This window comes from Cydia amplana, chromosome 11, assembly GCF_948474715.1.
Source record: "Cydia amplana chromosome 11, ilCydAmpl1.1, whole genome shotgun sequence".
Classification (NCBI taxonomy): Eukaryota; Metazoa; Arthropoda; class Insecta; order Lepidoptera; family Tortricidae; genus Cydia; species Cydia amplana.
In genome coordinates, this window is record NC_086079.1 from 9,932,184 (window position 1) to 9,956,491 (window position 24,308).

Here is a 24,308-nt window from a genome sequence, read left to right on the forward strand (position 1 = left end):
ATAACAGCATGATACTAATTTGTGTTGCCAGCTTATAAGAAACAGTGTACAGTATTTAATTTGTTTCATTACTCATGCTCTGAAAGTGGATCATCAATATCAATCAATACATATTATAAAACAAAGTCCCCTGCCGCATCTGTCTGTCTGTATGTTCGCGATAAACTCAAAAACTACTGTACCATATTTCATGCGATTTTCACCTATTAATAGAGTGATTCTTGAGGAAGGTTTTGGCGTATAATTTGTAAAGGTTTTGTGTAAACGATAGATGCATACTATTCGATACTACCAGCGACCAGGAATGTAATACTCGCCTAAAAACTATATTAGAGTCCGTTTCAAATTGGCTAAGTAATCATAACCTTGAAATTAATTATAAAAAAACCAAGGTCATCCAGTTTAAACCTTTCCAGAAGAAACCTCTTAATATTAACTTATCCATAAATAATAATCCTATCGATATAGTTAGCGACTTTACTCTTCTCGGTTTAACAATAGATACGCATATAAACTGGAAATACCACATTAGCAACGTAAAGACAAAACTTTCGAAATTTATTTACGCATTGTGTGCAATAAAACGAACTACGGATTTTAACTGCGCTCTATCTGTTTATTACGCGTATGCCTACTCGTGGCTACGATACGGTGTGCCACTATGGGGAGCCAGCGTAGATGTCGACGACCTCTTCAAAATGCAAAAAAAGTGTATTCGCATCCTTGCAAACATACGAGTACCAGAAAGCTCCCGCCCATTCTTTTCAAAATTTCAATTACTAACCCTACCATGTATATACATATTGGAAACAACCATGTTTGTAAGAAAACACTTAAACCTATATGAAATGCGCAAAAATCTAGTAGCTGGCAATACGAGATGTCAAAATTTACTAGCTATCCCGACGTGCAATTTGGTAATGTATCAAAACAGCCCCCATGTAAGAGCCATTAAAATATATAATAAATTACCCCACAATATAACGACCGAGATTAGAGATAGCGTATTCAAGGAAAAGCTTGTAGACCTACTGATAAAAAAATGCTACTATAGTATAGACGAATTCCTTAATGACAAAGATTTAAATTGACTAGACACTCAATTAGATGTGACAAATACTATTATAATTAATGAGAATAAATTTAAATGTATGTAATTAAATTGTATGATACCATTATTCATTAAACTTTAGTACTACATATAAGATGTTACAAAATATAACATAAGTATAGAAATAAGTCATTGTAATGCCCTCACAGGGTAGCATGTACTATTCCTAAGATATATAATTAACACCATGTATTTTTATGCATCACTGTACTGTACATGTATACAATAAATAAATAAATAAATAAATAAATAAATTCGTTGAACTACCCGTGCGAAGCCGGGGCGGGTCGCTAGTTGTTTATAAGATCTAAGTGATCCCGGATGGAACACAAAAATGTAAAAGTAAAAAGGCAATCCCGCTGAATTTAACAATTTAATGAACAAATCATTTAAAACTAATACTGCATTCGCTAAAATGTAATATTATATGTGTCAGAAAAATTGCAATCTAGCTGTTTTGCCCTATGGGATAGACATTACTTCAATTACTACAAATCAACTATGTATGTCACTTTTGTTTATTTGCGTAAGCGTCAAAGCTTCATAATATCGTGTGAACTAAATGTTTATGTTAATTAACGGTTAACTTCCTAAAGATCCGCTCTTACTCACAAGTTACATCAGTGCTCACGGCGCATAGGTTTCCGCACTCATTTAAATTTCAATCTGATGGCAATGTTCAGACGTTTTTTGTAACATTTTTCCCTAATACTGAGGAGTAAACATCGCAAATAAATAACACGACACAATAGCGCAAACTTAAACGTCTTTTATTTTCTGGTTTAGTACTTTTTTTGTAATATACCTAGTAGTAAACGAGCAGTAGAATCGCCGAATGGTAAGCAATTACCATCGCCCATGTACGCCCGCAACACCAGGAAGGATTGGAAGTGCATTGCCAGCCTTTAAGAAGGGAGTACGCTCTTTTCTTAAAGGTCGTATCGGTCCGGAAATACCGCTGGCGACAATTCATTCCACAGTTTAGTTGTTTAGTGAAGAAAAATATTAATGGGTGCGCATTACTAATAAGTAGGTAATTTGATAATTCCCCCACGGTCCTTTGCGCTCGTAGTCCTTGACGGGAGCGCGCGGGAAGCCCGCTATGACGTATCGCATAATCGGCCGAATCTAGGTCATCAAATGAATTAGCACAGAGACTACAATAGAGTCGTCATGTAAACGTGCGTTGCATTATACGAAGCCCTAAAGCCACAGATAAACGATAAGGGCTGAAAGGGGGGTCATAATCGTCCAGATAAGGTTTTTTTAGCTATCAGACTACAAATTTTATTCTTACATAAGATTACTTAAGAATTTGGTATTTTTTCCATCTTGGCATTAGATTAATTTAAAAATTATTATTAGTAGCAACCAATGTTTTGCGTTTTAGTTTATGGAAACCACCTCTTTTCTATGCTTCTTGATGCTCGTAATGTATATTAGTAACATTAAAATAAGAGAAAATAGTATAATTTGGTGATGGTATCAAAAACTGGCTACTAAATAATTAACGACATATTTAACATATCAATTACTTCTTAAAGTTCAGGTACAAATATAAAACAGTATTATATGTACCTACGTGTTTTAGCAGAGTTTAAACTAAACACTACTACTAAATGTTTAGTACTAAACAAAATTGTTACAAAATTGCTATATAAAAACAATAACTTGATTAAAACCTTCAATTGTATATCAAAAAGTTGTAAGTGTAGTTAATATGTAGGTACCTACGATTAGGTAGAATAGACAGCGTATTGCATTCCAATGTGCCTCCAAAATATTTAGAAGTAAAGGCCTCTCCACGTACTCTAACAACAGTTCGCGTTGTGCGGCGGCGGCCTTCGCAGCACGTTGCAATACTGCCGATTCGGAAAACCCGAAGTACGAAGTTGCAATATGAGTTCCCAGTAATTTCTCGCACGCTACATTAGCTATTTGGTGCTTTATAATATTCTGTTACCTTACTAACTGGTTTAAATATGATAGAAGTAGTAGAGGTTAGACCTATCCTTTATTACAAATCATTAATTATTCTTGGATTCTCGTTTTTCAATAATTGGTTGGAGACTAAGAAATAAATACCTATTTAGAACCAAGGGTCATCATTTTTGCAGGCAGGATAGTCAGCAGTGATTCACTAGACCAAATAGATCGTCGAATCTGTACAACATTGCCTATATCGTTTAATTATACATCTGTTAGCACATGTACAATTTGTACAAACCAACCATAGGGAAGTAAAAGGAAAAAACATCTTTTCACTCTAATGTCGTCATTATTATCATTCAAATTATATGCCACCGGTAGAGCACGGCCGCAAGGTTCAATACAATAAGATTACCCTACATTACTTTACAAGCTTTCTTGCTTAGAATATACTCAGTTGCGTAACGGCTACCGATACAGAACCGGCACCGGAACATGGTGCAAAAAGAGTAAACACAGCGGCCGTGATGACACACCACTACTTTGATCAGAAGTCTAAACTCCAAGTCAAAAAATAATTCAATTGCCTACAAAAAGATTAATTCTAAACAAGCTTGATCGGCACATAGACATTAAATAAAAGGTTTGTGTTTGATGTACTTACCTGTTATAGATACATACGTAACTAATCAGATAACTGTTTAACGAGGAAGAAGCATGAGTAGAGAAGACAAATGCGTCCGATTTTGTATGTCCGGTATTATAGCCGCTGGACACTGGTAATAATTACGTCATACGCGCACCACCGAAACGGAAAGTAGTATGTGAGTTCACTATTCAACGACATGTATACCTTTTTGAATTACATGGCAAAATGGGCGAAGCAGTGTTTTGAACTTGAGTTCGATGCTCTTTCGATGATGCAGCTTGCATTTGATGCTAACTCAGGTATTCATCAAACTATTGAAAACAGGCAATTGCTACAACGGTACAGGTGTCGTTTTGTAATGCATATGTTATGTGTTTCTTTCATCAGCCGTGAACCTACTCCTACTTAGAAAATACTGGAAACGCACTCGAGCGTCGATAAGTTTAGATATGTAAGTAAAATTAATTTTTCGTTTGCAAATAATTAAAGGTGTATAAATTACATTCCGTGTTTTTATAAATTTGTGAACCCGAAAAAAATTGTACATTAATTAGAAGTTCAGGGCTATTTTACGGTGTCTTTTTATTTGACCAAAATGTGAAACAAAGTAACTAACTAACTCCACTTCACGTCAGTTTCAGAGAAAAGAACACCTAACTATGTAGAAGATGCTTAAAATTTGATAACTCACGATTATTATACGATGGGTCACAATCGTTCCGGAAAACGGGCATCTTTCCTGTGGACAATAGTTAAACATTTGGGTAATTTTGCTAGTGCTATCAACGAAGGTTTCGGCATGGCTATAAGGGTCCAGTAGGAAAATAAGATTTTAAAGTTCATTTATTTTATAATACCTACACGGAAACGACATACCTAATAGAATAACATACAATTCATAACTACTTAACATTAACTCATATTAATATAACGTAACAACAATAACAAAATCATAATATACCAAGCACGTACGCAACCTCTAATCAAAGTAATAGACATAGAAATGGTTCAGCGAACTGTTGCGCAAGCCGGCGCGAGCGCCTCTTGGAAAACCCCTCTTGGGCAAGCTCGGATCCTGCTTCAAAGAACTCCACTGGGTCAATGCCAAATAATAACAAAAAAAATAAACAGAAGGCTTAAGGTAAAAGATTAAATGTTAGCTTGCCAGCCGATAACTGGAATTTTGGCGAGAAATTCTAAACTAAAAAAAATTAAGAGCCCATCAACGTGCACACTAGCGCCACTGCTAAATAATCGTGATTATTTTAATTTAACGAAATATATTTAAAAAGGGGGCCGCTACGTACTGTACCTTGTATTAAAGTACCTTTTGAATACATCAAAGTAGTTTCTATGTTGCTGGATTTGTCAATCTATGCGTCCAAAGTTAAAACGGCCGTTTTTGTTAATAGATTAACGAATCCAGCAACATAGAAACTAGTTTGATTTATTCAAAAGGTACTTTAATACAAGATACAGAACGTAGCGGCCCCCTTTTTACCCGACTACGGCAAAGCAAAAGGAGGGTTATGATTAAAATATCTATCGTTAAGTTTAGATAATCACGATTATTTAGCAGTGGCGCTAGTGTGTACATTGATGGGCTCTTAAGATGGTAGCGTCGCGACCTAGTTCTAGTTCCCAGAATGGAGATTACACCGAGCTTATAGCATTATAGAAAATATATGTTTAAGTAGGTTCCTACAGTTCAGGCCGGGCCTAACAAATGAATGAAAAAAAAAACAATAAGTACACTCCTCTTTTTGGGCAGTCGTGTCATGACACACCGTCATGTTTTAATATACCTACATACCAACTCATTGTTCAATTGTGTATAGATATTACGTTTTATTGTTTAGTTAAGTATTTATTGAATTGTACAACGGGACTTAATCGCGTATCTAAGTTTTAAGATTTACCTCCGACTTTTCGAGGACGGCGTTGTCCCCGTGGTCTCGGAGACAACGCCGTGCGTGGTCGTGGTGATTTGCGTGGTCTTCTCCGAGACCACGGGGACAACGCAGTCCTCGAAACGTCGGAGGTAAATCTTAAAACTTAGATACGCGATTAAGTCCCGTTGTACAATATAATAATGTGTAAAAATCGTGAAAGTTTAAATCAGAGTTAAGTAATTTACAAAGGCTACATAAAATGCTAAAATTATATCTATAAATAAATTGGAATTTAAAAAGGTATTGTGAATTAAGTAAACAAAGTTGGAAACGCAACAATAATAATAAGAAATTCGGAACAACATACTTAATTGATACCCAGTGTAAATATTATCTTGAAAAACACTGTAACTTATACATATTTAGTGCACTAGGCAGGTACACATACACACCAAACAACAACTTACTTTAAAGTTATATTCCAGTCTATCGTACTATATAATTTTACCTCTGAATAACATATGACAGTTAAATATTACGTGGGAGTATACGATAGCGCGTTGAAGTCTTTTACATTATAATATAACATAAGCCGAGTGTGTGAAGTGAGTAATATGAAGTTTTCTAACTTTTTTTTACTTTTCTTATTGTTAAAACTACACTTACAATAGTTTATTTTAATCAGCTTTAGTCATCAGTTTTCTCGTTTAGTATCAGTATTAGATTACTCTAAAAAAAGAAATGAAAGTAACCTTTGCGTTAATCTAAATTATTCGAAGAGTTATGTTATATTATAAAGACATGTTGTTTTTAATAGCGATGATTTTATTATACAGACAGATTTTCAAGTTCTCAATACCAAAACTCAAATACTCAAAACTTTCAGAAGTATGTAATTTAAACACAGTTCGGTGATTTTTAGGGTTCCGTACCCAAAGGGTAAAAACGGGACCCTATTACTAAGACTCCGCTGTCCGTCCGTCCGTCCGTCCGACTGTATCTCACGGCTGTATCTCACGAACCGTGATAGCTAGACAGTTGAAATTTTCACAGATGATGTATTTCTGTTGCCGCTATAACAACAGAATAAAATAAAGATTTAAGTGGGGCTCCCATACAACAAACGTGATTTTTGACCGAAGTTAAGCAACGTCGGGCGGGGTCAGTACTTGGATGAGTGACCGTTTTTTTGCTTGTTTTGCTCTATTTTTTGTTGATGGTGCGGAACCCTCCGTGCGCGAGTCCGACTCGCACTTGGCCGGTTTTTTCTTACAAATGCAAGTGTATAGAAATATTGTACGTACCTATAGTATGTAATTATTGTAATCAAGTCCCAACAGTTAAATATACGTGTTACTAATTTAATTGCGGAAATTTAGCCAATGTGATAATAATATTTCGCTTTGAGTAATTATGATGATGGCAGTAGGTCAGATCTCCTTAGAAGGTTTAATGGATGATCCAGGGAAAGCGGCGCGCGCACATAAGGCAGGACTTGTTAGTAATCGTTACGTAAACTGCCGTAATAGTGCCTTAGATAATTGCGTGTGGTCCTTAAGATTGAATAACAATAGATAGCGCTTATTGAAACAGTTATTGTGGACAGTTCTGCCCCACCACTCATAACAGCCATCACTGGGGTGTATTTTCCCGTTTGTCGCCGATCACGTGACCGCCGCCATACATGAGGCGGAGACAAATGGGAATCCATACTTAATATTGTAAATGCGAAAGTGTGTGTCTGTATGTTACCTCTTCACGCTTAAACAGCTGCCCCTATTTAGTTGAAATTTGGTATACTGACACTTTGAGTTCCGGGAAAGGACATAGGATACTTTTTATCCCAGAACTCCCCCTCAAGGGGGTGAAAAGGGGGGTGGAATTTTTTATGGGGAATCAATAACCGCTGAAACGATTAAGATGAAACTTGGCATGCGGATATATAGTTTGAGCTGTTAGGAAGGATATAGAATAGTTTTTATTCCCGAAATCATCCCGTAAGGGTGTAAAAAATGGGGTAGAAATTTATAGAGTGTTTAACAATTAGAGAATGTACTCACATGTCCACTGTGAAATGAAAAACAACAAGTTTCCATACATTCATAAGATGCATTAATAATCGATCGTTTGCATGATTTTTGTACGGCGATGACAAAACAATAGATTTTACAATACCGATTGTATATTCCTTCCTAGTCGAAGCACGAGATCCGTAAACGCGACCTGGTTGAAACCCCAATTGCCTAACGCACTCATGAATGAACCAACCAAGGGTTGATCAATGACGCTGTGTGCGTCAGTGCCTCTACCAAGACAACCAGCCATCATTGATTGCGGTCGCTCAGAGATATAAAAGATATGGCGTTTTGCGAGACAGCGAGAAAAAATCGAGTTCATTGGTAGGAGGGCTCGGCGGGTATCTTACAAAATCTGAGCTCATGCATCTTTAGGTTGGTCGAAGTATAAAGCGTGGCGGTGGTGGATGTTGCAGTCATTCCGACGCAAACAGTGCGCCGGTGAAGCGGCGAACACAGTTTAGTACATAGCAAGCTTATTGATAAAACAGTGATAAACAAAGTGAAATAGTAAGTTGATTATGGTGTTATACAGTGAATTCGGTTAAGTGATTATACATATGTTTATATATATTTACGGGATGTAAGTGGCCGCAGAAACATCAATATGTTTACAATTTCCAATTCCTAACTCAGTGCTAAAAAGTGAACCTTTAACGCCTAGCGTACATGTGATCCCGAGTTGCAGCCACTTTCACTCCCGGCTTGATCTGACTTTATAATTCGACATTAAGTAATATCCTAGAAAACAAAACATGCTAGACAAGTTACCTATATATGTAATATGACATTTAGTTGTATAACTTGGAGTTCATAAATACAATCGCCATCAGATATATCGGAGCTGCCAAGCTCAAATATATCTGAACACGCACTCTAACGCCTTGACAATAGAGGCGTGTTCAGATATTTGTGAGCATCTTGGTCGCTCCGACATATCTGATGGCGACTGTACATGCATAGTATATGAACGAACACTATGTTTTAACTATCGGCAATAACTTTCATGACAAAATATTAACAGCTTTAAACTCTAATAAAGGAAAAACCTTCCCAGGATTTCTCCGTTTCACTGAGCGCGATTCTTTTGTGACTTCAAACAGAATGATATCTGGATTTCAATCACTAACTAGTACATGCGCAATTACATTATTTTCTTTTGTTGAAACAAATACAAATAAGTAGCTATTGTAAGCTAATCATACCCACGGATTTCCTTATGTTAGGATAGATTTAAACGATATACAATTTCATTTTATTTATCTAATCGTTTCTAGTATGCATATAACAAAACCGGGTAAACTCAAACTGACAGGCCTTTTAACTTCACTTAAGTACCTAACGATAAACATAACATACATTATTAAGTTACCAACACTTAAGATCCTTATCTGCCTTGCACATTAAGACGAAAGTGGAGGACCCGTGCGAAATCGCCTTTTCATACAAACGTAGTCCTCATTTTCTTCTCTGGATATTATTAACATTATTGAAAATATTTTGGCACAATTTGTTGTAATATCAACCACAGCTATGCCCGTACGTTTGATTTTTTCGAATTATTAATTATTATAAGAGCTAAGTGCATTTAAAAAATTGTATGAAATCTATTTTTCCCTCCTAATTTTTTTTTAAATCTAAAAAAGACACGTAGAGGCATAGCAATGGATAATTAAATTCTGTAAAAATATTTTCCATAATGTCAATATCCACATAGAAAAATGGGGACTACGTTTGTATGGAGACGCGGCCGTCCTCTTTCCTCTTAAGTAATCTGTATCCAGATCCAGTCGTAAGCCCTTTGTTACGTTACGGAGTTGCGCAAAGATCGACCGGCCGAGAGTTGCATAACGCATTATAGGTAGTGTTACAGTAACATGACGCATCGGCGCCGGCGCCGCCCGCGCATATCAATACCTCTTGCGCCGGTTTTCGGGTGACAATGACCCAAATCACGCTTTCCTCTATCAAATCAAAACAATAGACGACACCAATACATAATTTTAAAGCTTCTTTAATTATGACAAACTTGTCATTTGTATGTAATAATATACTCAAACATTGGTGTCATACCTACATGAGTACATGACACTAGGGTAACGGCACCAGTGGCCAGCCGGGTACCAGTGGTCAGCCTTTTGAGCCGTTTATTGGTCATAAATATCTGGTATATTCGTTTAAACAAATCGCGAGTACTCAAATAGGAGCTTTGATTCCTTATTGGTTAATACGTCACACGACAGGTGCGGTGAGGGAACGGGGGGAAGAAATATACTCGTTCATACAGGTGCTGTTTGTCGACGAGTGCAATAGTGTCATGTCCGCCATATTTTTTACTGCACGTGGTGTTCTCTTAACAGACAAGAAAAACTATGTTTTAATGTTAAAAGTGAATGTTTTTGTTAATGATTGGTTTATTTATTAGTTTATCTATTAAATTGCATTATATTTGAATGAAAATATCAACTTTTCACTTATAAATTGAGGGGGCTGGCCACTGGATAACACTTTTTTCCAAAGAATCCAGTGCCCAGCCCCCCACGGCTGACCTTTGGGTTATTCGTTTATTTTATTATTTTCGAGCCAATGCGACCGTTAGGACCGTTAAATTTACATTTTCAAATTTAGTTAGGCATGCCCTAGTCAATTTAAAGTAAAACCCAGTAGTCAGCCGCATTTGAAATAACGTTTTAATGCGGCTGAGCACTGGGTTTCGCGGATCCAGTACTCAGCCATTGACCTTGCTTGGTACGTCGCCGCCAAAAATATGACCACATTTTTAAACCCTATCTCATTGAAATAAGGTTCAAAAGTGTATACATATTTTTGACGTTAACTATACATAACTATCATTTTGCTTTTTCCTGGTCGGTATATTCGGTCGGACTTTGTTTATTAATGATAATTAGATCTGCATAGACTCGATTAATTATTTTTTACCGAATACCTACTAGGAACATAATTATATATTACCTGATTTACCTCATTAATTTTTGATGGATTAATTAATAGAAAATAAATATTGCGATTCTTAGTTTGCAAGAATAATTAAGTACCTATGGCCAACAAATTTCGTGTCATAAGAATTGTATGTACCTATAAGATTTTTTATTTATTAAATAAGTAAACAAGTAGGTAAGTAATACATATGTATATGCAAAAAAAATATAAACTAAAACTAACTACAATAACAATAACTAAAATAGTAATAAAAAATAGATATTTGTATAACATCGTTGATTTTGATATATGCAAAAAATTATAAACTAAAATTAAAAACTTAAACTAACTACAATAACGATAAAAAATATTATAAAGAAAAAATACATATTATAATATCGTTGATTTTGATATAAATATTAGTGATTTTGATCTAATTATTATGAATAGTTTATGTAGGCTGAGTACTGGGTACACTGAGGCTGCTTACTGGATTTTGGAGGCTGACTACTGGAGAAAAGTGCCACTTTTTGTTTAAACTTAATTAGAGATATTATAAAGAGGATTGTTATTTTTTTAAATATTTTGTTTTAAAACTATGATAAACAATTGATCTAACCATGTCATTTGTTTAATTATCCGACTAATCCTGTAGAAATGCCGAACGTTCAAACTTAAAAAAGTCGTTATAAGGCTGACTACTGGTGCCTTTACCCTATCATATGAGAAATATTATTTATTTGAGATTTCTCTTTTACTGCTTGTTTTTACTCAAATGTTGATTAGTCATTGATTACGTACTGCGCTCGTTAAATGGCTAGCCAGTGACCGCATTATTTCAAACGTTATTAACATACCTACATATGGATATAAACTATTACGTACAAAAAGGATTATTGCAGCTTCATTTGTCTTTTTGCATTAAAATACACTGCAAATGCCACATAATACTACAAGTTGTGAGAGTGAAGTGCTTTCGCGCTCGCACGCCGGCTAAGCCGCTCGGCGGCGCGGGCGCAGAGCACTGACATTATGGAGGCTTACATAACAAGTTAACAACAAACTCTGTCCGCGAAAGTAAAAGTGATTCTCCGCCTACTGCAGTTTCGAAACGTCATGCTGCGCTAAACGAGAATCACATCACCTCTCATTTTGTCATCGACTCAATTTGATTCTGCCTTTTCAGATCATGCGGTGGTTTACGACAACGAGTCTTTTACTAGCATTAGCTATAGCTAGCACGACAGCTGAATGGTCATGGGGAGGTGATGCTAAAGATAAAGATGCAAAACCTGAAGAAAAACCTACTGAGTTACTAGAAGGCGAAGAAGCTCCCGATGCTGACAAGAAAAGCTCTGACTCCGCTGGTACGGTGCTGGACGATATCGTGGACGAGCTGGTCAGCAACAGGCAGCAACAAGGCAGGAGTCTGGGCGGATTCGACGATGTTTACAGCGATCCCACTATTAAGGAAGCGTTGGACTCTGGAGATGATGCTGAAGCAAGAAATCTGATCAAAGGCCGTCTCTGCACTCTGGGACTTATTCAAGTGAGTTTTTATTTATATATTGACAATGTTTTTTATAATTTTAGAAGTCTTCATTTTGATGGTAGTCATATAATAAACATATAATAGGTAAGCATATTTGCTAAAAATCTTTTTTTTTTTTTCATTCCAGTGTGATGAAGAAGAAACCCAAGAAAAGCGCTATCTGTCACCGGATGAATTAATTTATGCCCAGCCAGTTGACATCAAGCCTATTGGTAAACCGATTGCTTCCATCCCGATCCGTGGACCTCCCCGAGCATACGGACCAGCCAAACCCATGCCACCTTACTCATCGCGCCCTCAAAAGTATCCACCAAAGCGAGTCGGATATGGAGGACCACCCAACATGCGCCCTGGATTCTCTGAAAAATACGGACAGGTATCCGGTAGCAATTTCCAGTTCTCACAAAGCAATGGGTTGTACGGTGGTAGCGAAGGCAACTATGTAACGAGACCCCCGACCTACGCCAATGAGAGCCCATACAACTTCGAAAACACCAAACCACACTACAACAAAGTCCCTCCTACGCAAACCAACACAAAAACTGACGTTGTACAACAACATGTCCACCATCACTACGTACACAGTGACGGCGACAAAGAACCTAAAGTGATCATCAAGCCAGTTGCCATACCGGTTGGGTCCATAGGACACCTAGGCGCTCAATCTCTCTCCCAGCAACAGACCGACATAATAACCGCGGGTGGTGGTGATTACAGCGGATTTAGCTCTGGTGGCTTCAAACCTATGACCGATGGTTTTTCACCTGTAAACAAACCAGTGTATGAAACCGACACAATATATGGCTCTCAATACGGCAACAGCAATGGTAACAAAGGAAACAGCTTTTTATCTCAGTCTCTGCCAAACCAATACTCCAACACTGATTTTGGTGCCCAGAAATACGGCAACACCTTAGGTGCATTTTCCTCTCACAACAACGAATTTTATAAGAAGGAACTGCACGTAGGATCTGGTAACAATTTATACCAACAAGGTCCAGCTACTTTTGGACAGGGTAACTCTTATCAGGAGAACTACCATGAAGCCAAAGCCCAAGGATTTGAATGTGTCTGTGTCAACTACGACCAATGTCCCAGCCAAGAGATCATTGGCCGCAGAGATGATTTGTACCTGCCTATCGATCCGCGTAACAAAGGTAGTGAGATAGCTGCTCTTACTGAAGAACAACTAGACAACATCACCAGGGCTGACGCTTCAGAAACTAAAACTGAAACAACTACGACTGAAGCCAGCGTTAAGAAAGTAAGCAAGCGTGAAACCAAGAACGAGAATGAAGACAAAATCGAAAAGGAAGCTGAACCGGTGAGTTGCAAAATGTACTTTCCAGTAACCGCTAATTCTTATGTGACTAACAACACTACAAGCCATTTCCATTGATTGATTTCTACTGACCCAACTATCAAATACATACTTGACCCTGAATTTTACCCAATATCTGGGGGTAACATCAAGTTGTCACATTTGGATATTAATACTAAAATGTTCATCATTCATCAATCATTAAATCCGTTTGTGACCACTTCCAAAAGAACAACTAAACAAAGGGCACTGACATAATGCTAACACCTCATGAAACATTCACATATTGACGAAAGTAAATGTTACTGCAGCGCCTCATTGGACTGGCCGGCTACGGCGGCAATGGCGGCCAAAGCAACAAACAAGTGCAGCCCACGTTTGGTGTTTCTTTTGGGTTGCCCCAGCCTTCCCATGGTGGTTACCCCATCAATCCTTTTAACTCAAATCCTCTCCAGAACCCTTATGGTCCAGCTTTAAACAGCGGCGGTCTTAACCTAGGCCTCGTTTCCGTTAATCCGTTGCTAGCCGTACAAGTTACTAAAAATGATTACGGTGAAAAGATAGTTAAACCCTTTGTAAACTTGCACGTAACACCTAATGAACATGTTGTCAATAAAATTGGCACGTTGTTCCATGAGAAAAAACAATATTTATTAAATAAGCACGAACATTATCACCATTTCAATCCTCACCATCATGAGTATTATCACCATAAACCTGCACTGCACTATAGTCCCCACATACCACACGGACCCCATTACGAACCGCATGGACCCCACTATGGACCGCACGGACCTTCTTACGAACCCCATTTCCCGCGCCCACCACATAGTACTTTCGGGCCAACCTATTCTCCCCACTATGGTTATGCTGAGGCCGGTTATTTTAAACAAAATCAATTTAATGCTCCGCCTACAGCGGCAGCTGGTGATGATGACTATTATGATGATGACAATATTAATCATAATGAAGGGGCCGACTTCCATAATCCCTATGATAATGGATATGACAGTTACGGGTTCGGAAGAACCGCCAATGCTAGTGTTGATAGAATGCAAGGAAAATATGCAGGCCGCTATGGATACTCTCGTTCCCTTTCCCTTCCTAACGGTCCTGGGGCAAACCGGGGAAGCCAAACAGTCAGATTTCCTGAGAATAGAAAGAAGAGGGAAGTCACTGTTGAGCAATCTAAAAGCGAAAGAATCGAAGAGGTAACCCTTCCTCATTCCTCCTCCAGTTTATAAGAACACTGAATATTTACAAATTACTTTTAATTATAACAGAAATTTAAACTATCTCCTTTATTTTCCGCAGCGTCAAGGATATTTCGGAAACCGACCTCAAATACAACAATGCAGACCTAATCAAGTTTGCTGCCGGAAACCATTCCGTCCTCAAGCTGCCAACCGCGGTCAATGTGGCATCAGGCATTCCCAGGGCATTAATGGAAGAATCAAGACTCCTTCATACATAGATGGAGACAGTGAATTTGGAGAATACCCGTGGCAAGTGGCTATCCTAAAGAAGGATCCTAAAGAGTCTGTGTATGTTTGCGGCGGAACTTTGATTGACGGATCCCATATCATGACCGCTGCTCACTGCGTTAAATCGTAAGTAAATGTACCTTTGACAAATACTTCCTTACTATTATTTTCATGAGCTGGTTTCATTTACGATATTTTTTTTCTAGCGATTACTAGTTGTCAAGTGGTAATAAACTTATGCCCCTATTACAGATACAAAGGCTTCGAGCTTCGAGTGCGCCTTGGTGAATGGGATGTTAACCATGACGTCGAATTCTTCCCTTACGTTGAGAGAGATGTACTCTCCGTCCATGTGCACCCAACGTACTACGCCGGTACCTTAGACAATGATCTCGCTATCATCAAGCTGGAGCAGCCCGTCGATTGGACTAAATACCCGCACATCAGCCCAGCTTGCCTGCCTGACAAGTACACTGACTACGCTGGCCAAAGATGCTGGACCACTGGTTGGGGCAAGGACGCTTTCGGAGACAACGGAAAATACCAGAACATATTAAAAGAAGTCGATGTCCCGATTCTATCGCACGGTGTTTGCCAGAACCAGCTAAGGCAGACGAGATTGGGATACAACTATGAATTGAACCATGGGTTCTTGTGCGCCGGTGGTGAAGAGGGCAAGGATGCATGCAAAGGTGACGGTGGTGGCCCGCTGGTGTGCGAGCACGGTGGCACTTGGCAACTGGTCGGAGTCGTGTCGTGGGGTATCGGTTGCGGTCAGCCCGGCGTACCTGGCGTCTACGTGAAAGTCGCTCACTATCTAGACTGGATCTCACAGATCACGGGAAAGTTTTCCCCCTACTAAACTTGTCATACAATTCTCGCTGAGGACTGAAATTTCTTAGTACTATTTATTACTAGGTCCTAGATTAACTTAATATTTATGGTTATATTTAAATCGTAATTAACTTTGGAGGTAATATCCAAAGAGTCTGAGTAATTGCTTGTGCAGATAATTTTGTGTATCATAAATCGTAAACATAAATAAAATTTGTATGAAAAGTATTTTGTGTGTAATTTAAACATTTTTAAGTTCCAGTTACCTATTTAAAAAAAAAACAGTCTAGTCTTCATCAAAGAGATTTGATTTTATGGAGATACATAGGTATTCGAATTGACATTGCCATAAACACCGATATTCCGGGGACAAGAAACATACTTAATGTGCTGTTTACAAGTAAATGGTCTCGTCGTGTGAACAGTCGACAACCTACTTTTGTGGGTTTTCTTATTTTCACTTTCAATACTTTATTAAATTTGCATTCTAATTGCACTATGAGTAAGTCTTAATATTGCTAGTTACTTAGTAGTTACAAGTGGGAATAACCTGTTTGGATGGCTCCCGTTCCGTAACACATCAACGTAGCGCGGCAGCAAACCTTCACAAGTAGTCTTCATAGTGCAGCTCCCTTAACCTTTTCGACGCCGTGTCAAACAGAAAAGCTGTCACTCAGGACGCCACGTCAGATCACCGAAGTGTCAAAACTGAAATTGAACTTTTTGCATATGCACCTAGGTCTATGTTGCTCTGTGGTCTATGACCGATTAATCAGTCTTTGGCGTTGGACCTGCGGTGCGTATATATCGGTCATTGGCGTCCAAAAGGTTAACCTCTTTACTTTATAGCCTTATAATTAAAGGCTATTATCATCTTCCTCGCGTTATCCCGGCATTCTACCGCGGCTCATGGGAGCCTGGGGTCCGCTTGGCCACTAAACCCAAGAATTGGCGTAGGCACTAGTTTTTACGAAAGCGACTGCCATCTGATCTTCCAACCCAGGCAAAGGGTAAAGTAGGCCTTATTCGGATTAGTCCGGTTTCCTCACGATGTTTTCCTTCACCGAAAAGCGAATGGTAAGTGGGTAAATATCAAATTATGTATATTTCTTAATAAGTTCCGAAAAACCCAATGGTACGAGCCGGGGTTTGGTTTGAACCCGCGATCTCCGGATTGAAAGTCGCACGCTCACGTCGCTAGACCACCAGCGCTCAATAGCCTTTAGTTTTATTATTACTTAGCTTTTATTTTCTTCCTAGCTCGAGGCCAATAATCGCACACGTAGTCACTTGCATCTTTCATGTTACTAGCACCCATATTTACAAGGCAAGATGGTCAACATAAATAATTAAATATTCACTATTTACTCATGCAATAAAACACCATATTACAACTCGCTATAAGTATAAATTTTACACTTATTTTATTTAAAAATACTCCATTATAATAGTCACCGAAATGCTCAAATACCATTGAAAACCGAAAAAGCAACTGACTGCAACTGTCCGCTCATTGGTTGGATTAATTTCGCGCGCTTGCGCGTTGCGAACTTAATGTTGCCATAGAGAAAAACCTAACATACCTGACAAATACAGCCGACAATAAAATAAATTAAAAAAATATTATACCTACTATCAATGTCAAACAAGACAATTTGAATTTAATTTGAATGGCAGTGTATGATCTATTGATCAGCGAGTTATAGTAACCGTGAGTTTCATACTAATTTCATTTTAAATCATTCCTAAATAGAAACAAAAATGGCCGGCAAAGGAACCGATCGCAGGGGAAAATCAAAGGACACCAAGCCAATAGCCGATGTAGAACCGACTGCAAATTTTGCTCTGCCCGATAACTTACCCGCGGACGAAGTGGACTACCCAGTCCTCATCACTAGGAAGGTCACTGCTAACTGGAACGAGATACTGGAGGAGAGCCAGCAGTTTAAAGATGAGATTGAGGAGTACATGCAACGGCAGCAGGAGCCAGTTCTGAAGTCGCCGTTCAAAAGTATTTTTTACCTAACTTAAATTAGTAAAGGCTCAATTTTGCTCTGCCCGATAACTTACCCGCGGACGAAGTGGACTACCCAGTCCTCATCACTAGGAAGGTCACTGCTAACTGGAAAGAGATACTGGAGGAGAGCCAGCAGTTTAAAGATGAGATTGAGGAGTACATGCAACGGCAGCAGGAGCCAGTTCTGAAGTCGCCGTTCAAAAGTATTTTTTACCTAACTTAAATTAGTAAAGGCTAACAGTTACTAAATACGTATCTAATTAAAGAAATACTACAATCCTGAGAGTATACTGGGTCAACCTAATCTTGTCAGTAAATAGGAACAAAAAAACTATACTTATCCTTTTTTTTAGGTGCTAGTACTAGTGTTAGACAAAGATAGTATGATTCTCTCTGTCTATGTTTGAAATCAAACAGACCTTTGACACACTATATAAAACCGAAACTTAAGCAATATTTTTAGCGAACATCAATGTTTAAAATCGCATCCATGTTTAGAACCGAGTTACTTCGTTTGGGTATACGGTTTCACCTGAAATAGGTGCCTACTTATTAAAATGGTAGGTACCTATTTTACCTACTAGTAGTACTAGTTGTAAGTACTACAATTTATTCCAATTTAATAAGCTACGACAATTGAATTTCAGAAACAGAAACTGATTACATTAAGAATGAAGTATTCGTTTGCCTCATACCAGCATTAGAAGAAACTCTTATAAAAGCCAAGATTTGGCAAGCTTTACGGACAGAAAAATGCTTCTTCAATGGCATAGATTGGATAGTTCAGGTCAGAATATGAATTTGATCCATAGGTAATACTAAAGAAGCGTGTATAGTCAGTCGCTTTTGACCAACTACTTATCTAACTCAAAATAGTTCTCTTTGTTTAACCTTTTCCACGCTATGTCAAACACAAAAGCTGTCACACAGACGCCACATCATTGAAGTGTCAAAACTGAAGTTGAACTTTATGTATATGCACGTAGGTCGATGTTGCTCTGTGGTCTGTGAACGATTAATCGGTATTTGGCGTTGAACCTACGGTGCGTATATATCGGTCATTGGCGTCCAAAAGGTTAACAAGGGAGCAAAGTTGTTGTTTGACCTCTCGTGCTAATACTGATATCCTAGCAAGCTAAAGATTCCAAAATTGAACCACGAGCGTAGCGAGTGTTTCGAAGAATGGAATCTTGAGCGTTGCGGGGCTTTCAAGGCACGAAGGTTAAATAATTTTTTCCACCGAGTGAAACACTAAATTTTTCACCACTACATCATCATCTTTTCGCGTTGTCCCGGCATTTCCACCACACCAACACAAGGACACTAACTGTAAAATATCAAACAATATCAAAGCAAATCTATTCAAAATGAATGTTATTAAATATTTATCATTAAAAATCATCATCATTTCATTTATAAGTCAATTCTACCAGCAAACATAAGAAAACAACTCAAAATTTGCATTTTATTACTTTGACTCTTTATCAGCTGGTAGTGAAAAGAGACATTCACGTGTTCTTCGAATTTAGAGAAATTTTATTTGGTATTCCTTCTCAAAATCAAGAGAAAAAGTAGGTAAGTACCTACCACAATGTATATTTTTATATTTCTACTAAGTTTTTTTTTTCTTTTCATTATGTTGCCACAAAATACAGTTAGTCGATTCGGAAACTTTCTATGTCCTAGGTAGCTAGTGGAATCAAGTAGGTAGATGATCGGAGTAGGAATAGCCTATAATTTCTCGGGACGTGAAGAACTTTTGAACTTACTTGCAAACGATTTATAATAGTTATTTTCGATACAAGTGCGAAAAAGAGGAAATTCGAAACGAGTGGCGATAAATTAAAACACGACCGAAGGGAGTGTTTTAAATCGACACGAGTTGCGAATTACCTATTCGCACGTGTATCGAACAACGTTTTACAGTACATATGGCACTTTAAAGTTTCGACATACGCACGAAAAGTGCTATTTTACGCACTAGTGCGGAAAAGTAGCCCCATATGTACTGTAAAAACACTTACAGCAGCATTTGAAACTTTATTGACCGTTTAATATTTTCCAGCACCTGTGGAACAACAACCCCCGCTACCCTCAGCGTGCTTACAGCCCTCAACATTTGTTCAATATGGGCTGGGTTAGAAAGCTATTGAAAGAACGGTAAGAGACAGTTACTAGTAGGTTTTTTTATGTTACCTGTTGCAAGCAAACGAGCCGCCTGATGGGAGGCAGTCATCGCCGCCCATGGACATAAGCAACATCAGAGTTAGCCACTTATGCGTTGCTGACCTTTGAGAACCCTAAATACCTGCTTCTTGAAGAACCCCATGTCATAGCGCTATACTTCGTTTTTTTTAGGATTAGAAATTTGGTAAACAATCTTGACGTGTCTTTTAATTGAAAAACACATTTTAAAAATAAGTTACGGTAAATATGTAACAATAATGAATCTAATACGATCTTTTATAGTCTTCTGCTTTCATAAGTAATAGTTATTGATTTTTAAAAAGTGTTTTTCTATTAAAAGACATATCAAGATTGTTTACCAAATTTCTAATCCTAAAAAACGAAGTATAGGGAAACACCTCAGAAGGTCGCTCATTCCACAACTTGGACGTTCTGTTATTGTTGTTGTATTATTTACGGAGAAACGTGGCATTAAGGCCTCTGAATAGAATAGGTTATTAATACTATTTACAAGTCTAGACTGTGCTGGGCAAGCGTCATTCCTCTTATTCTTCCACACGTATCCCGATTGTATTGAGAAATTTCCAACCAGTCTGTCAAAAACATCATTCAAAATCATATCGCCATGTCCGACGGTGTCTGGTCTACTTAAATAAGGTGTACTTATATAGGTAAGCCTATTAGCTATTAAAAACTGTAAATCTGGAGATTTACAGTTTTGGATTTACAGTTGGATATGAACCTACATGAATATGGCTTGTATGCGAGCGGAAATATTTGCAATCATGCATTTTCAGGCCCCGGCCATACTTCCCGAAGTCGTGGCTGTGGCCAAACGACTACGCCGCCACAATGATCCAAAAGACAGTCCGCCAGTACTTTGTGCAACGCGAGGACGACGTGCAAGAGATGAGAGACTTCTGGAGGGTATACTTGTTCATTTATAATTTATAACCCTTTCACACTGAACTTGTAAATACTTCACAGTTCAACTGTATATACTATACGCTGCATCATAGGTACGCAACGCGAGACGAGGGAAGGCTCACGAAATTTGTAAGGGCATTCTTCGCGTTAATGTGGTAATAAAAGTGTGTAATATGGCCCTGTTGGCTAAATAAACAGTCCAGGAACATGATTGTGTGCATCTTACGAGCACCACAAGACAATTCATTCATCGCCTGTGCTATGACCAGGCATCGGAGTTTTTGTCGCATGGTAAGACTAATAGCAAGCTATGGAGTCGACATTTGCCATAAATGTAAACTCTTATTCATACTCGAACTCATGATTAATTTTATGTAATATGAGAACAGATTACTAAATAGTTACTACGTATATGAGTTTAATTTATTAAACCTCATTTGTTGCAATAGAGCCGAAAGTGAATGGAACTGTCACCTAAGAAAATAACCTTCCGCAATTAAAAAAGTTATGAATTAATTCTATCACTACTGTCATTGATTAGTTGTTTACTTGAAAGATATTTTACGTTTCAACATTGTGTCCGTCTATACTTTCATACTTATTTAAACGAGAAATTGGAAAGATTAATCAGATGTGCGATTTGGACGAATCAATTTTATCAGCGGTCAGTACCTACATGACATTAGGTCTTTCGCAGCGATGTAGTTTGTATAGTTGAATGTTAAAATAGTTGAAGTTATGAATTCATAATGTAAGTAATAGAAAAATATTTGTTTATATAATTCGACTAAGATAATATACACGACCGACCGCTCTAAAGGCATTTTAAGATAAATTAAATAAATGAATAAGAGTATAAATAACTGAGCATGAATAAGAGTTTACATTTATGGCAAATGTCGACTCCATAGCTTGCTATTAGTCTTACCATGCGACAAAAACTCCGATGCCTGGCTATGACCAAATGGACATTTGTCACCCAATCAGGGTAAACTATACTATAGCACTTTTCACATAGCTTGGGTACGGTGACCGCTGTCATTGACATACAATTTATAACCTTAAAACGCATAAATTGTAATGTAATGACAGCTGTCAGGCTGTCACTGTACCCAAGCTAACTCAACTCTCATTAGCCAAAATACCGCAAGCTTAGCATTCTAATCAGTAAATAAATTTACACCACTTACTGAATTTAGTAACTGACGACAGGGACGCCAATATACGTGACAGGGATGGACATATCTCAATCTCACTTCTACGTATGTAAATCTGTTAAAAACTATTATAACTGTAAATGTTTTACAGAAACTGAAACTGGAGCGCACGCAATACCCAGAAATGGATGTGAACCCATTGCTTGCACGTCAATTTGCCTCAACAAGGTCTATCCCTAAGAAATAAATATAAAAGCATGGAAACAGCTAAGCATTTTATTAAAATCTATAAATTTAAATATGTATCTACATTTCTACTCATCGTCCTAGTGGGTGTTTAGAGGTACCCCCTTGTAGAGTGAGGGACTGGCAGGCTGGCCGATACCCATGGAGAATTGCACTGTGGGCTTCTCGCCTGGTTGGGCGATCCTGGCAATTCTGTTCGGAGTGTGGTTGTAGCTGAGTGGCATTGTGAACTCTTTCATAACCTGAAATTGTAATCAATTCACATGTTACTATATTTAGTCATTCTGATATGTATATAGTATTCTGATGTCAGTACATGTTCAACCTGACCTGCAAGCCTCGGAGAAACAATATTATAGAAGTGAGAGGTGACATGGGAGAGAGGGGAGATGACTGAACAAAGTGGGCTTATGGAACTTAAAAGAAGAAGAGCAGAGAAAGCACTAAATAGAGGCAGATTGTCAAAGCAAATTATGTAGCCACAGTAAATTTACTGCCATCTTTCGACAGAAGATTAAAACTGTTAGAACGCCATTTGACTTTGATCCTTATTCTTTCACTGATATGTGTTAATTTGTTAAATATCAAAAAGTAACACTATCTACTTGACACTAGGCCAAAGGTATAGTGCAATTTTTTCAAGCGATGGTGCCTTTACCTTTGGCCTACTGTCGAGATCGAGAGAGTTACTGTTACCAATGACCAATGAATTATGTTTGTTATAAATAGTAGGCACTATAACCAAGATCAAACTCATATTGTAACAAGACAGAGCCTCAAAATTTTGTTGTTTGGATAGATAGATAGATAAAGCATTTATTGCCACAACAAGGATTTTAAATTACAATTATTTTTACGCACTTAAGCTATACTTAACCTAGACAGTATATGTATTAATAAGCTCAAATTACATTCTACGTGACAATTGGACAGTCTCAGCTAATGTGCTGGCAGCCCCACCTTTTACTGCGTGGTTTCAGCGCTGGTTTTCAGCCTGCCCGAAATTGAGGCGGTGACACAAGGCGACTGTTAAGTAGTCTAAGTACTAACTTATACTGTTTTGCCTGGTTCGTTGTTAAAGTTGTTATAAACTGTATTAATTGTATTATTACCTCAAGGCCCTTTTTCTCATGGTCCTTGACAATAAACTTCTTCATCAATGGCGGCATTTCAATAGTATTGGGGAGAATCACTTCTGGCTGCTTATTCAATTCTTCCAAAGCAGCAAGCAACTTAGCTTCTTCGTTCTTCGGAATGAGTTTGTAATCAGGTTTGTATGATGTTCTGTATATTTCTGTAAGCTTGTCTAACTTCTTCCCTCTGAACGTTTTTTCCACCCAGACCCTTACTCTACGGCGTTCCTGTAATGTTTAAAAAAATGTGTAAGTAATTTGAGTCAATACATTTTGTATTATATGTTTAACTGCCAGTCAACCTTAGATGTACAAACCTCATCAGGACAAGTTTCAACTTTAACTATTTTCATGAAACTGGGCTCAGGATAGCGCTCAAAAACCGATCTCACGATGTATCTACCGACTCCGAATCCTTTCAGGCTGCCAACAATTTCCCATAAAGATTTGCCCTTAAAGTTAGTGGTCCTCCCAACATATTTTATTACAGTTGAAGTCATATTTTATTCGTTCTGTCCTGTATCTTTTTTAAGTGTTTTTTTTTTTTCAAAATAATATAATTTAACCTCACAATTTCACACAAATTCTATGATTCTGACAGATTATGTGTGTCAGTGTCAAACTGACAAAGCATTTTTTTATGGCCTGGCTACAAGATCATTAAGCCGTCTTTGTTATGCATAGATGGTAGGATCCTTATAGATGTGGTATACGCGTACGTCCGTGAGGGACAAAACATAGGCAATGCGACACTATGGTCGAATTTATTTGTTGCCCACCATAATCCATACTAATTTGCTTCATTGTTTCCTTGGTCGTATTTTTGTAAATATGCACAATCCGTTTCAGTAAAT

The 24,308-nt window shown here is 37.9% G+C and overlaps 4 protein-coding genes across 4 annotated transcripts; 3 read left to right on the top strand and 1 right to left on the bottom strand.

The window, feature by feature from the left end:
• Positions 1-7,923: 7,923 nt before the first annotated feature.
• On the top strand, positions 7,924-16,015 carry LOC134652463 (uncharacterized). The gene is made up of 5 exons (XM_063507653.1): positions 7,924-8,166; positions 11,783-12,145; positions 12,276-13,472; positions 14,784-15,079; positions 15,206-16,015. The coding sequence occupies exons 2-5, from the start codon at positions 11,786-11,788 to the stop codon at positions 15,813-15,815; spliced, it is 2,463 nt and encodes an 820-aa protein (XP_063363723.1). The 5' UTR covers positions 7,924-8,166; positions 11,783-11,785; the 3' UTR covers positions 15,816-16,015.
• On the top strand, positions 13,500-14,736 carry LOC134652464 (uncharacterized). The gene has a single exon (XM_063507654.1). The coding sequence runs from the start codon at positions 13,769-13,771 to the stop codon at positions 14,711-14,713; it is 945 nt and encodes a 314-aa protein (XP_063363724.1). The 5' UTR covers positions 13,500-13,768; the 3' UTR covers positions 14,714-14,736.
• Positions 16,016-17,493: 1,478 nt separating the features above from the next.
• LOC134652466 (uncharacterized) lies at positions 17,494-22,330 on the top strand. Its single transcript, XM_063507657.1, has 5 exons — positions 17,494-17,798; positions 18,452-18,591; positions 19,870-19,964; positions 20,789-20,918; positions 22,227-22,330. Exons 1-5 carry the CDS (start codon positions 17,549-17,551, stop codon positions 22,320-22,322), a joined length of 711 nt encoding a protein of 236 aa, XP_063363727.1. The 5' UTR covers positions 17,494-17,548; the 3' UTR covers positions 22,323-22,330.
• Positions 22,331-22,340: 10 nt separating this feature from the next.
• LOC134652465 (uncharacterized) lies at positions 22,341-24,001 on the bottom strand. Its single transcript, XM_063507655.1, has 3 exons — positions 23,772-24,001; positions 23,434-23,682; positions 22,341-22,563 (listed from the first exon to the last, which is right to left on the bottom strand). The coding sequence occupies exons 1-3, from the start codon at positions 23,952-23,954 to the stop codon at positions 22,402-22,404; spliced, it is 594 nt and encodes a 197-aa protein (XP_063363725.1). The 5' UTR covers positions 23,955-24,001; the 3' UTR covers positions 22,341-22,401.
• Between the last annotated feature and the right edge of the window lie 307 nt (positions 24,002-24,308).

What these genes read in the sequence shown, in the direction of transcription:
- LOC134652466 (XM_063507657.1), top strand. Translation starts at nt 17,549, where the DNA reads ATGGCCGGCAAAGGAACCGATCGCAGGGGAAAATCAAAGGACACCAAG. An exon ending in GCATAGATTGGATAGTTCAG is followed by an intron (nt 18,592 to 19,869) that starts GTCAGAATATGA and finishes AATATTTTCCAG; the next exon opens with CACCTGTGGAACAACAACCC. An exon ending in AGATGAGAGACTTCTGGAGG is followed by an intron (nt 20,919 to 22,226) that starts GTATACTTGTTC and finishes AATGTTTTACAG; the next exon opens with AAACTGAAACTGGAGCGCAC.
- LOC134652465 (XM_063507655.1), bottom strand. Translation starts at nt 23,954, where the DNA reads ATGACTTCAACTGTAATAAAATATGTTGGGAGGACCACTAACTTTAAG. An exon ending in TTGAAACTTGTCCTGATGAG is followed by an intron (nt 23,683 to 23,771) that starts GTTTGTACATCT and finishes TAAACATTACAG; the next exon opens with GAACGCCGTAGAGTAAGGGT. An exon ending in ATGAGAAAAAGGGCCTTGAG is followed by an intron (nt 22,564 to 23,433) that starts GTAATAATACAA and finishes TTACAATTTCAG; the next exon opens with GTTATGAAAGAGTTCACAAT.
- LOC134652464 (XM_063507654.1), top strand. Translation starts at nt 13,769, where the DNA reads ATGTTACTGCAGCGCCTCATTGGACTGGCCGGCTACGGCGGCAATGGC.
- LOC134652463 (XM_063507653.1), top strand. Translation starts at nt 11,786, where the DNA reads ATGCGGTGGTTTACGACAACGAGTCTTTTACTAGCATTAGCTATAGCT. An exon ending in GCACTCTGGGACTTATTCAA is followed by an intron (nt 12,146 to 12,275) that starts GTGAGTTTTTAT and finishes TTTTCATTCCAG; the next exon opens with TGTGATGAAGAAGAAACCCA. An exon ending in GCTGCTCACTGCGTTAAATC is followed by an intron (nt 15,080 to 15,205) that starts GTAAGTAAATGT and finishes CCCCTATTACAG; the next exon opens with ATACAAAGGCTTCGAGCTTC.